This window comes from Sturnus vulgaris, chromosome 2, assembly GCF_052056855.1.
Source record: "Sturnus vulgaris isolate bStuVul1 chromosome 2, bStuVul1.hap1, whole genome shotgun sequence".
Classification (NCBI taxonomy): Eukaryota; Metazoa; Chordata; class Aves; order Passeriformes; family Sturnidae; genus Sturnus; species Sturnus vulgaris.
The window spans coordinates 102,957,282-102,970,917 of record NC_142244.1 but is presented as its reverse complement, the minus strand read 5'-3'; the positions used below and the strand labels follow the sequence as shown (position 1 = coordinate 102,970,917).

The 13,636-nt window shown below is 41.0% G+C and overlaps 1 protein-coding gene across 2 annotated transcripts in view; it reads right to left on the bottom strand.

Moving 5' to 3' along the window:
* The window catches only part of REPS2 (RALBP1 associated Eps domain containing 2), a 94,616-nt gene that overhangs the window by 52,775 nt on the left and 28,205 nt on the right, over positions 1-13,636 (bottom strand). For both annotated transcript variants that reach the window (XM_014875844.2, XM_088160232.1), the window contains exons 2-6: positions 8,808-8,931; positions 6,452-6,600; positions 4,810-4,933; positions 1,995-2,092; positions 175-313 (exon numbers count right to left, since the gene is read on the bottom strand). In XM_014875844.2, coding sequence (XP_014731330.1) covers positions 175-313; positions 1,995-2,092; positions 4,810-4,933; positions 6,452-6,600; positions 8,808-8,931 — 634 coding nt within the window. The remainder of the gene's footprint in view (positions 1-174; positions 314-1,994; positions 2,093-4,809; positions 4,934-6,451; positions 6,601-8,807; positions 8,932-13,636) is intronic.

Here is a 13,636-nt window from a genome sequence, read left to right as displayed (position 1 = left end):
TTAGGAGAAAATGGCCACAATATTGGTTTGAATAGTCTGCCTTAAAAAAAACAAAACCATAATCAATTCTTACAAATGTGCTGCCAGAGAGAAAAAATAATTTATTTACTTAACACTTTTCACCTCCCAGTCTGGTGCCCCTATTTGATGTGCACAGTGTTTGGTAAAAATTACCTGAAATAAAGGCATTGAGGTCAGGCTGCAGGGACCTGAACTGGTTAATGTAGTAATCTCGCTGCTCCTCTGTTATCCTCCAAGGGTCATCTGAGTACTGGGTGCTGCTGTCCTGCTGCTCCCGCTCCACTGAAAGAGACTGAAGGGAGGGACACTGGCACCTGCCACAGGGAGGGCACCAGAAGGGCACTGGGAATCTCAAGAAACCAGACTCACACTCTTCTATGTAGCAGAGACAAATTTTCAGAAGACAAGAAGCAGAAATGGTCACACTGATGACTATCTTACTACTCACCTGATAAAACTGATGCTATGATTAGGTATCTTTACCCCCTGCAATTAAAGGAAGCTTTACATGACCAACGCTCAAAGGAAAAGGAAATCTGGCTACTGCTGACCACTAGAAGGCCACGTCATACTTTATTACCTCTAGATTCATTTTGGGGGTCCATTTTTTCCTGCCATGCACACTGTACACCTCAAATGGATGGAGCCAGTAAAGGAACTTAAGCTGCATTTATGCAGCTTTGTGAATGAAAATTTATCTTTGCTATGAAACTACATATTTAATCTAGGAATGGTGGTGCAACTATGGAGATATTCAACGTCTGGACTCTCTGCTTACCCTAGTAACTCAGCACTCATGCTAAGTCAGGGAGACACACAAGCCTAGAGATCCCCTCAAACTTCTATCACTTGCCAAGGTTTAAGCAAAAATCCTCCTTTGGGTAAAGGAATATTCTGGAGGAGAAGGGTATTTAATCCAGTTATTTCTTTGCTCTGTCTTGGCTATCTGATTAACTTGTTTAAGGGAGGCCTCTACCTTTTGCAGGTGGGATGGAGGTCTCTACAAGAGGGCTGCCAGTACAGCTGGTGCCTTTGTTAAAATGGAATAAATGAGTATTCAGTATTTAAGCCTGCATGATAACAGTCTTAAAAAGGGAGGGTAAGAATGAACAACAATTAGGTGTGAAACCCTTTCTCTGACATATCTGTCTATTTCCTAAGAATCATGCAAAATACCAGTTCTGAAATACATCAAAAGATCCCTGAAACAGGCAACATCATAAAGTTGTAAATTAATTTTCATTTCAAAGTGCTACACAAATGCACCCAATTTCATTTCAAGTTAGCACAAATTATGTGACACTACCTGTAGATCTCTTCTGGAGGCTCAGGTGACATTTTATTGTGGGTGTGAGGTGCTAAGCACTCAGGAAAAGTCCGAGTCTTACTTATTTAGGAAAATCACTTGCTTAAGAGAGCTTTGCCCTCCCTCAGGGCAAATTAATTGTTTGCATAATAAATGCACAGCAGGCATACTGAAACACAGGAAAGATCTGTTTTCCCAACCAGCAGGAAAATATAAGACCCATTTTCATAAAAACAAACAAATACCCAGAAATTGATATATTTTGTTTAAGGTGCAATTTAACCAACTGGAGTGAAAAAACAAAATATGCAGAATGTTTGCCATAAATACTGTGCATGTATTACAAAAGGCAATCTAAATCTAGAAGGAATCTCTGTGAAATTTCATGTACTTGCAATGAAAGTGTTTTACTCGACTTACCTTCAGCAATTTAATTAATTTGATTATTTATTTATTGCAATTTCTCCATCCCATATGATTTCTTCCTCATATACCAAAAAAGCACACTTCAGTCTCTACTCTAAAAACACCATGGAGAATACTTTTCACTTTCAAAGTGAGAATTTTCTGCATTTTTTTTTAATTTCTCTGCCTTTGAAAAAAAAATTTTAGGTGTTTTAATTGTTTTGTTAGAAGTACTACTAAAGAAAAATATGCAATTCTTTACCCGGCTAGGAGTTGAACAGGTGAGTGCAGATTTGGCTCCATAATTCCCTGAAGATGGTCCATCTTGCTGGTGAGTAGAGTGTTTGACTTCATAAGGAGCTACATTAGACATTTAAAATTAAATATATAAAAGGATAATTTTAAAAATACTGCTAAGCTAAAGGAAATAATGAAATACCACAAGATCAAGAATGCAGCTTGTAAACATTGTATCAGAGCATCAAAGTCCATTCAGTCAAGCATCTACAAAGTGAACCTGGTATCACTGTATCAAAGTCCATTTTGTCTTATGCAACAAAATCCCATAGTTGTCTCTCCCATTGCATCATTCTTCTTCAGACATTACTGAGACACTGTCATTTATACACTGCTAGACAACAGAAATCACTGTTCATTATGTTTAAATATACATTTATATAGTTGCCCATGCATTTATACATTTTATACACTTATAGCCACATATAGCACGAGAACTATTTTAAGTAAGAAGAAATAGTTCAACTGGGCTATAAAAAATATGCTTTGACTAAGCTATCAAATAGCAAACCATTACTTCTCCATACAGTTTTCCTCTCTTTTCCCAACTTCCATTGAAAATCAAAATACATGACTCGCTACTTTGTACTATTTGGAGTAAAGTTAGTGAAGAAAAGTAACAATTTCTTCTTCTGCTAAAATAAGTCACTTAAGCTCCACTGTAGCAAATATAGTAGGCAGTGACACAACAAGACATTTAGGAACAATGTTTTAAAAACAGGGCAAGTATGCAAACAAAAAGGCAACTCACTTGCAAACCCTTACACAGCTGAGAACTGCTGCCAGCCTATTTAAAATTTACCATTATAAAGTCTGTTAGACCTTAAAGACTCATGATGAAAAAGGAGTCCAAGAAATCTTAAAACTTTTGATCTCAGGAAGAATTTAAAAATTATACCCCTTAACCCCTTTGTTTTCCTAAGGGCTTTATCCTGTATTGTAACCTATGTTTTTTCTTGTACAAGTGACAGCTAACTTCAGATTAAAAAAAAAAAAAGGAAGGTGAAAGGTAGGAAACCCTTTAGATGCCCTCAGAGGGGATATTTAAGCAGGAATTCATATGGCTGTGTGCTTGCTAGCATGAAAAACTTTCAGAACTATAAAGGAAAATGTACATAGTCATGGCTGCAGTTCCCTTCAAATGCCCTGTACAGTGCCAGGGTCAGATCTGCAGCCCAGCCCAGGGCAGGGGCACAAGCACCTCCTCCACAAGCACTACACACAGCTGTCCTCTGGAGTGCTCTTCAGGAAACTGGAAGGGTCTTAATCTTAAAGACCACGACGAAACAGCAGGTCTTGCATTAGGCCTGGCATTTGCTACAGCACAGGTCATAAAATGTTAACCACCCACTGCCACTGAGAATACATTTAGCTGAAGTATCACCAGTGGGACTAAAATAGGAGAGATTCCTTTTCTGGAAAATAGGAAAAATTGCTTTCTGAAAAATAACCAGTGTTCTGCACCTCTAAGATTTTACTACCTTAGAAATCTGAGCAGTTAAATAATTAATTTTGGAAGACGTTGACAGCTGGACTGGATGCTGCTGTCCCTAGTCACTTCACATAGCTGCTGAGTCCATAAGAAATTTCACAGAAGTTACATTTGCAACCAAATTCAGAAGGAAAAAAACCCCAACACCGAAAATACTCCCTCATAGCACTGACATATGTGGGACAGAGTGCCAGGAAGGAGGAGAGCACTCGACAGGTACAGGGTCAGCCAGTCCTGACAGACACCCCCTGCCCTGCTCTCTGCCACGTCTCTTCTTCACTGGGGCAGAACATGCATTGTACCAGAAAACAGCTGCACTAGAGTGCTTCCTGCAGAACTAATCCCACCTCTCAACAAGCTGCAGTTTACCTATGCAGCAGGGGAATGCCTGTGACTCGGTGCTGGTACAATTTTCAGGTGGAGGCCACTTTATAGTGTCAGACACATTGTTATCACAGCTGTACTGAGGTTCAGCTTGTTGAATAGCTCTTTTGTCACTCATTTGTAAATAAGGACAGAAGGTGAAGGACTAGCATGGTTCAATCTTCACTCACTGCAAACACACTAACATAAAGCAGGAGTGATGATGGTATGCACTAGTGCCTCCTACTGCCACCAACTTGATCACCACGTTGCAATTACAAGAGCATAGGTGCTTTACTATTAACATGAACCTGTAAAACTATAGTTGAACTGGCTTCTGCCCCATTAGGCTCTTATTAAAATCTGAATGTTTTCCCACCACTCTAATGACATCAAAATGAAGGACAGAACATCTATGCAGTGCCTTGTTTTTGTCTGAATTGCCCAAGTTACACTGTGGGACTGCTTTTATATTCTCATCCTATTATTATTTCTGTTACAAAACCAGAGATATTATTATCTGTTCTTGCAAAGGAAGGTTCACTTCCAATCTGAAAATTAATATGCAGCTACTGAAATCAGGAGCAGGCTTTTCTTTCCCTCTAATGAAACCAAAACCTCATGTACTCTGACAATACTTGCAGGCTCTCTGCCACTAGGCTATATTGCAGAGCCTTGTCAGAGATTAGGTATTAGCATTTGTGAGCAGTCACACATAAATCTAATTTAATAGAAAGTGAATAGGAAGACAGGATTGAACTGTCAAAATAAATTGATCAAATAATTTTCCAAAACACCAGTCTAATTGAATTTTTAAATCATTAGGCTGATTGTCACTAGCATTTTCAATCTGGATACTTCTGATGGGGGGGGAGGGGGAAGAAATAATATTTGAATGCAATGTGCTTTGCTGTTTTTATCCTACCTCCATGCTGCTGTTCCAGCCCACTTCTTGCTTTACCATATCCATAACTTAGGGGTATTCTCTGGTAAGTAGATGGAGAAGCAGGAGGTGAGCAAATTGGAGACATCGGAGGAGATTTGGGTTCCTATTTCAAAAACACACCAACACAAAACACAGTTCTGAGACAAAAATTGTAAGAAACAATCAAATAATGCTGCAAAGTGGTCCAAGTGCACACAATATGATGGACAAACAAGAAAAAACACTGCAGCATCCTCAGGCCCTTTATTTCCAAGAAAACGTTTAAAATAGACAAGACAGGATTTGGTACTGAGCCTTTGAGAGATAAAGCATGGCAGTGCTATAACAAAGCTTTACAATGGTCAGCTCAATGTATTTTACTTCCCAAGATTCCTGAAGTAGTAAATGTAGAAGGCTCAATGTGTGTGGATAACTTCGAATTTACATAGTGTGAGTGTGTTCATTGTGGGAGATCATTTTTCATACTGAAAAAAAAAGTTCAAAAAATTAAAATACAGCTCTGGATCGGTATTTTAAACACTGTGGATTTGTAAGTATCTGGGTAACTATCCTAAAGCTTTCTCTTTCCTTTGATTTACTGAGATTTCTTGAGAAAAGAATGTAAGCCTGAAAGGTTGTACTGAATAAAGAGGAAAATATAACACAACACAGATAATTCAGATGGAGCCAAGAGTTTGAGGGCAGTGTTCTACTCTGGTGTCAGTACACAGAGGACAGGCATACATGCTCTTCTTCCTCATCCTGTTATTCCACCTGTGTATGTTGTCATCAGCTCACTCCTGCTGGCTGACCTTGGGCTGGGAGCGCCGTTACTGACGCCTACGCACCAGGATAAATGTGGATAAATGTTCTGGGAAGATAAAATTGCTTCCACCAGGCACTTACAACATGACCTGATACAGCACCAAAGGAGAAGGTGTCAAGCCTGGGGAAAATTATGCAAATCAGTCTTTATGAAAATGATGCAGCACTGTGAAGCTTCTTGTATCTGAACATGCACTCTCTACTCTCCTAAGTATAGGTAATATGAATGTTCCTTGGATGCTTCATTAAACTGGCATCTCAGAACAACAGATGCTGGGACAATGTTTCACTCGGAAAAAAGAAAAGCAGGTATCTTCTGGACTACTCCTTGGGGAGATAAAAATGAAAGAAAACTTGGGGACCTTACCCCACCCAAAAACAATGGCTCATGATTGAATACCTCATCTCCAATTGAGTATTTCCAGAGTGACTAAGGACCATTACCATACTTGCATGGGAAATCACTCACTTTCCTGTTCTGTTTCACAGACAGATTTCTATTTGCTGCTTTTCCCACATCCTTTCCAAGAAACAGTGCTGGATTAAGTAGGAGGAAAACACTGAAAGAACTTACACAGAATATTACAGAGCTGACTGCTTTATACAAGCTCATATAGAGAACGTTCTTCAGAGAAGCACCTGGCATGTATCAAAACCAGAATACAGGCATGATGGGGATTATTTGTACTTCAGGAGTCCATCTCCTGTCTAGTATTGGAAAAGTGAGTAAGCCCCTGTGAGTGTAATCATTTATAGGACTGGACCCAAAATAAGGATGCATAATGACATGTTGGCCTGAAGGAGACAAGCCTGTTACCTGTTTGTCCCCTTCATCTGTTCTTTTGTAGGAATTTTTTTCCAAAGTTGCATGTGGAACCTGAAATTTAACTCCATGGAATTCTGCTGGAGTCCCATAACGTACTTCAGTGTCATTTTTCAGTGCCATAAATCGTGGTAGAGGCAATTCTTTATTAAGAGAGAGAAAAATTCAATTGAGACTACAGAACATTAGAAGCACTTAAAGCAATATCATCTTGTAAAACCAATGAAAAGTTTATCTATTAAAGACTGCTAGTTATATTTTGTAACATTTTTAAGTGTGGGACTCCTTTGATTATTTTATGTCTTAATAAAAATATGAATGTTACACAAAGCTACATTCACTAGCTTTATATATAATCTTTCCATGCAAAGAGGAAGAAATAAGCCCTTGTGCATGTTATTAAAGCAAGTAGCAAATTCATTTCCTGCCTTCAAAACCTTGCCTGTAATGAAAAGAATAGTTTCCCACAGAAACTGCGGGACGGATAAATTAATCTGTCAGGATCACAGTATCCTCAATGCTGCCGTCACAAAAGGAACCAATCAGAAATGGAAGGGTTCAGAGATCACACCAAGGCCTAGAGAGACAGCTGTGCCAAAAGGTCCCATGTCGCATCTGCTGTGCTGAGCACGAGACTGACACTTTGACACTCTTTAAGATTCCCAATTATTTTGCAGAAACACCATTTATTTTTGTGCACAGTCACCCTAAAAGATCAATACAATTAAAATCAACAGAATGCTCAACACCAAGCAAAGCCATTCATCCATTATCTCTGTAATCTTTCACACTAACAATTACAACCACAAAAAAAGTAAATCAATTGGAATTTGGTACATGTTACTCACTCCACTCTAAAGATGCTCATATGTTTTCTGGAGAAAATGTAATTAGCACTGGAAGAGGTTTTATTGAAATTTTACTGACACAGTAAGTAAGCAGAATGTCAATACAAAGACTGCAAGTACTTGCTTTCACTCAAATTTGTGGATTATTTGCATATGCTGGACTTGTAAAAGATACAGAGTAAATCTCAGTCCAGGTTTCTAATTCAGTTTGTTGAGAATTTATTGTTGTGGTTTTCTTTTTTTTCTTTTCAATTAACATCTTTAAAAAGGACAGCAATGCAAAAGAAAGTGCACAAGCTGTCTGTAAGGAAAACTGACAGACAAATCCAGGCCACTTGTCTTCCCCCTTGGTTCAAGCTCCTGTTCCAGCAAGGCACTAAACTGAACTGTGCCAGCTGCATCTGATCCCTCCACTGGTCAGGAGCTCTGCACCAAGGGAGCTCAGCTCACACAGCTCATCATGTGCTTGCCATTCTGTCCTTCCCTCCCTGGGATGGGGCAGACCTGGGAACCCCCTCCCTGTGCCTTGCAATGCACATGAATTGGACGTTTCATTGCCCTTATCAGGGACAGCAGAGCAGAAGCTGTGCTGGGAGCAGTGACCTGATTGCAGAGTTGTGTGTAGGTGCTGCCTTTCCAGCCTTTTCTCTGATCTTGTGGCTGCTTGCACTGCTCCTGCAGTGGGATGGTGCAAGCACAGCCTCAGGGCACGGCTTGAACACCCATCCGGGATATGGGAGCTAAGGGTTCAGACCTGTTCAAGCTCAAGCAAAAAGCCTTGTGTTCTGAAGACTGAGCCCTGCTGAGGCAGAGTGTGCATCACTGAAGCAAGAACACTGAGTTCCTTCCAAGTTGCTATCAAGGTTTCACAGCTGAAAGGGACCTACTTTCTCTCTTCATCGCTTGAGTTAGATAAGGCTCTTTCAAGAAGCTCTCTTCTCCACCAAAAATGGTACATTTAATATTAGTGTCAATTCATTGGGAAGAATATAGCTGTTTTAAAATCTAATATACATTTTCGTACCTATTCACAGTAAGCACTATGATTTTATCTCCACCACCCATTTATTCCAGCAGGATTATTTGCTAAAGTAGATGAGTGTTCCAATCTGCTCCGCACAGAGGGACTCCCTGACCTGCCCATGTCCCCCACAATGTGCCTCCACCCAAAGCAGCTATCAGCTCTCACTCTGGACAGCTGTCAAGATTAGAGGCTGAAGGTGAGAGAGAAATGCATCTCCCACACTGATCATCTGTCATTCCTGCTGCTCCTTTGTAATGCCTTTTCCAGAGGGGGATGTCGTCTCAGATCTGCCATATCTAAAATTCACTGCAATTTTCCACCACTCAGAGCACGTAATATTGCCTTCCACTCTTTCTCTGCTCCTTAAAATTGTTCATAGAAACATAAGAAGAAAGAGTTTACCACCATGGAGAGCTGACAAGCATTGAAGAAAGTGAGAAACAAGTGCATAGCACTGCAAGCAAAATTTGCTACTTACCATTCTTAATGCTCTCAATCCGCACTGGGAACCCTGACTGTGCTGCTGCAATTAACTTCAAAGCAATATAAAATTGAGCAGGACCAAAATAACCCACACGCTTGGCTCCACAAACTTCAGTAATCTAAGAGAGAAGAGACACATTGTCAGTGAAATGCATTTCCCTCTTCAGGAACATCTCCACATAAACAAAGCAAAAACTTTAAAATGCTTGTTGTCTTTGAAGTTTCTACTATGCGTATTTGTTTCAACTCAGAACATTTGTACACCAGAGACAGGTTGGTAGCTGTGACACTTTTCAGAAGCACTGCTGGTTAACACTGCTATCCTAAAAGAAGTTATGGGTTCTCATACTATGTAAGATTTTAACAGCAGGGGAAATTAGAAGTTCTTAAGTACCCTGTCCAATAAAACATTTCCACCAGAGAAACTGTGATTTCTTTGGAAAATTATACTTAATATTAGCCCTAGCAACAACAGTTCAGATAAATACCGTAACTGGAACATAAACACAACAAAAGACCAACACAGCACAATGCTTGAACAAACACTTAATTTTTTGTGTGAAAAATTAATATGGTCTCAGCACTGAAGTTTAAATTCTATGTATATTTCATTATTTACTTCACTCTGCCTCTTTCATGAAGCAAAGAGCACCACGATCACACACTCAGACAATGCCTAAACAAACAGCAGATATCAGCAGGTTTTAAGCATAGGCGCCAATTCTCCCACGCCTGGAGCTCCCAGATGTTCACAAACAACCTCAGACAGGCATTGAGGTTAGAACAAAACTCCATTTGCACCACGCATAATAGGAAATCTCAAATTATTTTCCTGAAAATACACCTAGATTAGCAATGTCTACTGGCTGGCGAGGTGCAGCCCCTGTGACAGCTCTCCATGGGCAAGTGTTGCTTCTAGAAAGCCGTGTCCATGGAGTGGCTCCCAAGCTGCAACAGCATGACAGAAAGTATTAAGTTGCAAATAAGCAAATAGCACAAATAGTCTATTTTTTCTGACTTATTTTTATACATGTATATACACCTACATACACAGTGGCAAAATGTCAGGTCAAACCATTACTGAAAAAATCAAATGTTTTGGAATGGTAATTCTTACTAATCAAAGACAATTGTTTCCAAGCAAACCCTTTATTCTCTGGATGTGCCCTTTGCTTTGACAGAATGAACTCTGGCAACTTTCTCTTTCTACGATTTTCAGACTTGGTCACAAGACACATCAAATAGTTTTCTTTGTCTTACTGTTTGATGAAAAGGGAGATTGAGTCTCTGTGTAAGGACAGCTTCAATTAACCAGAAGCATTTGTCATTCTCTTTCCTCTACTTTTTTCTCTGTAACTGTGGCCTTTTTTATTCTGCCCTTACCTCTATCACTGGCCTTGCTTCCTTTATTTTCCAGTGGGAAAGCAAGGCACTTGGGATGTGCCCGAGATGGATGACTGGGCACAACCCTGGTAGCTTTCCTGAGCTCCAAAGCAGAGTTCTCCCCGTTGGTCCTGGATGCTCCTAATTCACTCAGTCCCGCTGCCCACTCCACCCACTTCTGCATGGTCCTTTGCCAGCCAGCAGCCCTGGCTCTGCCTGGTGCAGTGGTGTGGAGCACAGATGACTGGACTGGATCCGTGGATATGGAACATGCACAGCAGCTGCACTTCAGACTGCTCCTCATGCTCTGGGGACAATGCTGCTGCAGCAGGTATGTGAGAGAAGCCACCAGCCTATCCAACAGCCTGGGGAGAACCAGATGGAGAAGGGGCACAACCAAGCTGAAATTCAATCTGGGTTCACAGCTCTGGTCTGTTATGGGAGGTGTTTGCTGTATGGGAGGGCAGCTGGCAAAAGCTGGGCACCCACCAGCAGCCAGGCCCTCGCTGGAGGCTGCGGGTGCTCAGCTCCTGTGTGACCCACGGGCAGTGCCTGGGACAGCTCCTGCTGTGGGGCAGCAATGGCACACAAAGTCCCTGGGAGTGCCCACAGGGTATACCCTATAGGGACTTTTCTCCTCTTGGACTCTTTTACTGCCAGGGCTACGCTTCCTGCCCTGCCTATGCTTGCTGAGGTGGAGCAGCAGTGTCACCATGATGTGTTTCTTCTCGCTGGCTGCTGGAAAAAGGCAATACTGAGCAGCTGGGACTTTCACAGAGATGCTACTATCTTCCTGAAGAGTTCATTTTCCATATATTTTCTATACATTGAAATATTAAGGGTGTTGAATGCTGCAAATGCTCTGCTTGCTCTTCATATGGAAACATGAACATTTTATTCTGAACAAGCAGGCTAAAAATTTTTATCAAGGACATCTCATCCATCAAAAAATACAGTGATGTTTCTCAAGCACACATAGCCAACCAATCAGAAACTGCCTCTCTGTAATTTTGCTTTTTGATGATAATAACAGAAATAAATTTTGTAGACACAAGGTTTTTTGTTGTTTGTGCAACCAAATTCTGAATGATTTGTTAATGGTCCAGAGCAAAAGATAGAAACTGACAGAGTAGTTAAATTTATTACACAATTATTTGTGGGTATTTATATAGATTAATTGCAGGTACAGGCATTTATTCTCATCAGGCTCCTTGTCCAGTAAAAGCAAAGGGTCTTGGGTTCCTTCCAGCCAGCATTTTACACTATCTGCATCAGAACCCTGCTTAGAGGTGCCAACAGAGCAGCCCCTCTCTCCAGCAACCACAGAAGTTGGTAGCAGATTAGCCTTTATCCAAAAGTAAATCCTCATGCTGCCTGCTCAAATTTCCCTATCAGCTTAAATTGAACACTGCATTATTTTTTTGTTTCCTGGTTTTACCTTTCACAGGTCAGTGCACATAGCTTTTTGATGGGCAGTTTACAATTAGTGATATGCAATTCTGAAATTAGGCTAGTTTGAGTGATGCACTATTAGGACTATCCCAAGGTCCATCCAAGTTAAAGGCACTGCATATGAATGTGATATGGTAATTTTTCATTTAAATCCTTGAACCAGTTGTCAGTTTGGGCTGCATGCTTTTTAGCAAGCCAGCAAGGAAAGAGCTGGTATTTTCTGCTTGTGCACTGCTAAACAAGCACACATATAAATAAAAAAAAACTTGCATGCCTTGATTAGGGATTTTAATGCAGAACTATTGACTGTCCAACTATATCACAACTTTTCCTTTAATTCTCCAGCAGAAAGCTGTAAGCCTCCAGTGATAGCAAAATATTGGGAAAAAAAGTGTAACAAAGAATGTATTGGAAATAATTTTTCATGGTGGTGGGTTACAGATGTTGTTTGTCAAAACTAACCACAGGATGATAAACAGAGTTAGTCCAAAATCACACAGAATCACAGAATGGCTGGGGTTGGAAGTGACCTCTAGAGGTCCTCGAGTCCAACCTCCTTGCTTAGGAGATCAGCATCACCTAGAGCTGGTTGTACAAGACTGCACACAGGAAAGTTTCAAAAACGTCCAGAGAAGGAGAATCTGCCATTGTCACAGTAAAGAAGCTTTCCTCATATTCAGAAGGAACTTCCTTTGTTTTCCTTTGTGCCTATTGCCCCTTGTCCTGTTTCTAGACACCACCAAGAAGCCCGGCTCCATACTCTTGACACCTCCCTTCAGACACTTACATACATTGACAAAATCACCCCTCCATCTTCGTCAGGCTAAACAGGTCCAGGTCCCTCAGTCTCCTCCTAAGAGATGCTGAAGTCCCCTGGTCATCTTTGGAGCAGTGATGCCTAAACTTTAACCACCTGGACCCACCTCCATACCTTCCAGACCTCTAACGTATGGGATTCTTCCAAGTAGATCCTAGAAGAGGCCAAACCTAGCTCTCCTGAAATCCAGGGCTGGGTACCTAACTTTTTGCCCTGTTTCCTCCACACAGGTTCATGAACTCCACCATGTCATGGTCACTGCAGCCAAGGCTGTCCCAACCTTCACATCCCAAACCAGTCCTTCTTTCTTCATTAGTACAAGGAGTAGCACCGCGTCTCTCCATGCCCTCCAAGAGCACTGACCTTGAAAACACACTGGGCAGGCCTAATTTAGATTGCAAGAACTAAACTTCAGAAACTGAATGAGCTGAGAGCTGAAGTTTGTTTTCCATAAGTAGAAAAAGGAGTATAATCAGAAATAACTATACCCTAATCCTATGGACAGGCTGAAATGGTCATCCTGGAGCTTCAAGGCAAAGGTAGACCTGCGACTGACTTTTGTTGTTTCATTTATCTGCTGTGGCATCCTCTGTATCATGATGGCACACAATTTTTGTCTGTTCTCTGTCACCCTGCTGCTACCTGCCACATAGATGGTCACTGCTTGTCATTCGTGGGCAAATCCAGCTCAAAGGCACTCACACCTCCATGTGGGCTGTGGGATCCTGTGAGAGCACCTGTGAGCTGAATGAGTCACCTCATTTGAGAGAAAAAGGTGGTGACCATCACTGGCTCCTACATTAAAGGAAATTTTCTCGCCACAATTTCCATCTCAGCGCAACCCCAGAATGCACATCTATTTTACTTGTCCCTGCTCAATTTATAATGAGGTAGAAATATTTTCCAGTTTATCAACTTCCTCTGAATTTTAGGGAAGATGTTGAAAAGTTTCTGCCATTACCCAATGCACACCTCACCCAGTGCTCTTCCAAGGACAACCAACTGTGATGCTACTGCTCTGACCTCAACCACAGAGTGACCTCAGGCTCCCTTTTGGGTCAACCATCTGCTTATAATAGTTTCAAAGACAAATATTTGCAGCAGTGGCTTATCAACAGCTTATCTCAAAATTGTGTCATGCATCTGACCCACTTTACCCTTTTTTTTTTTTT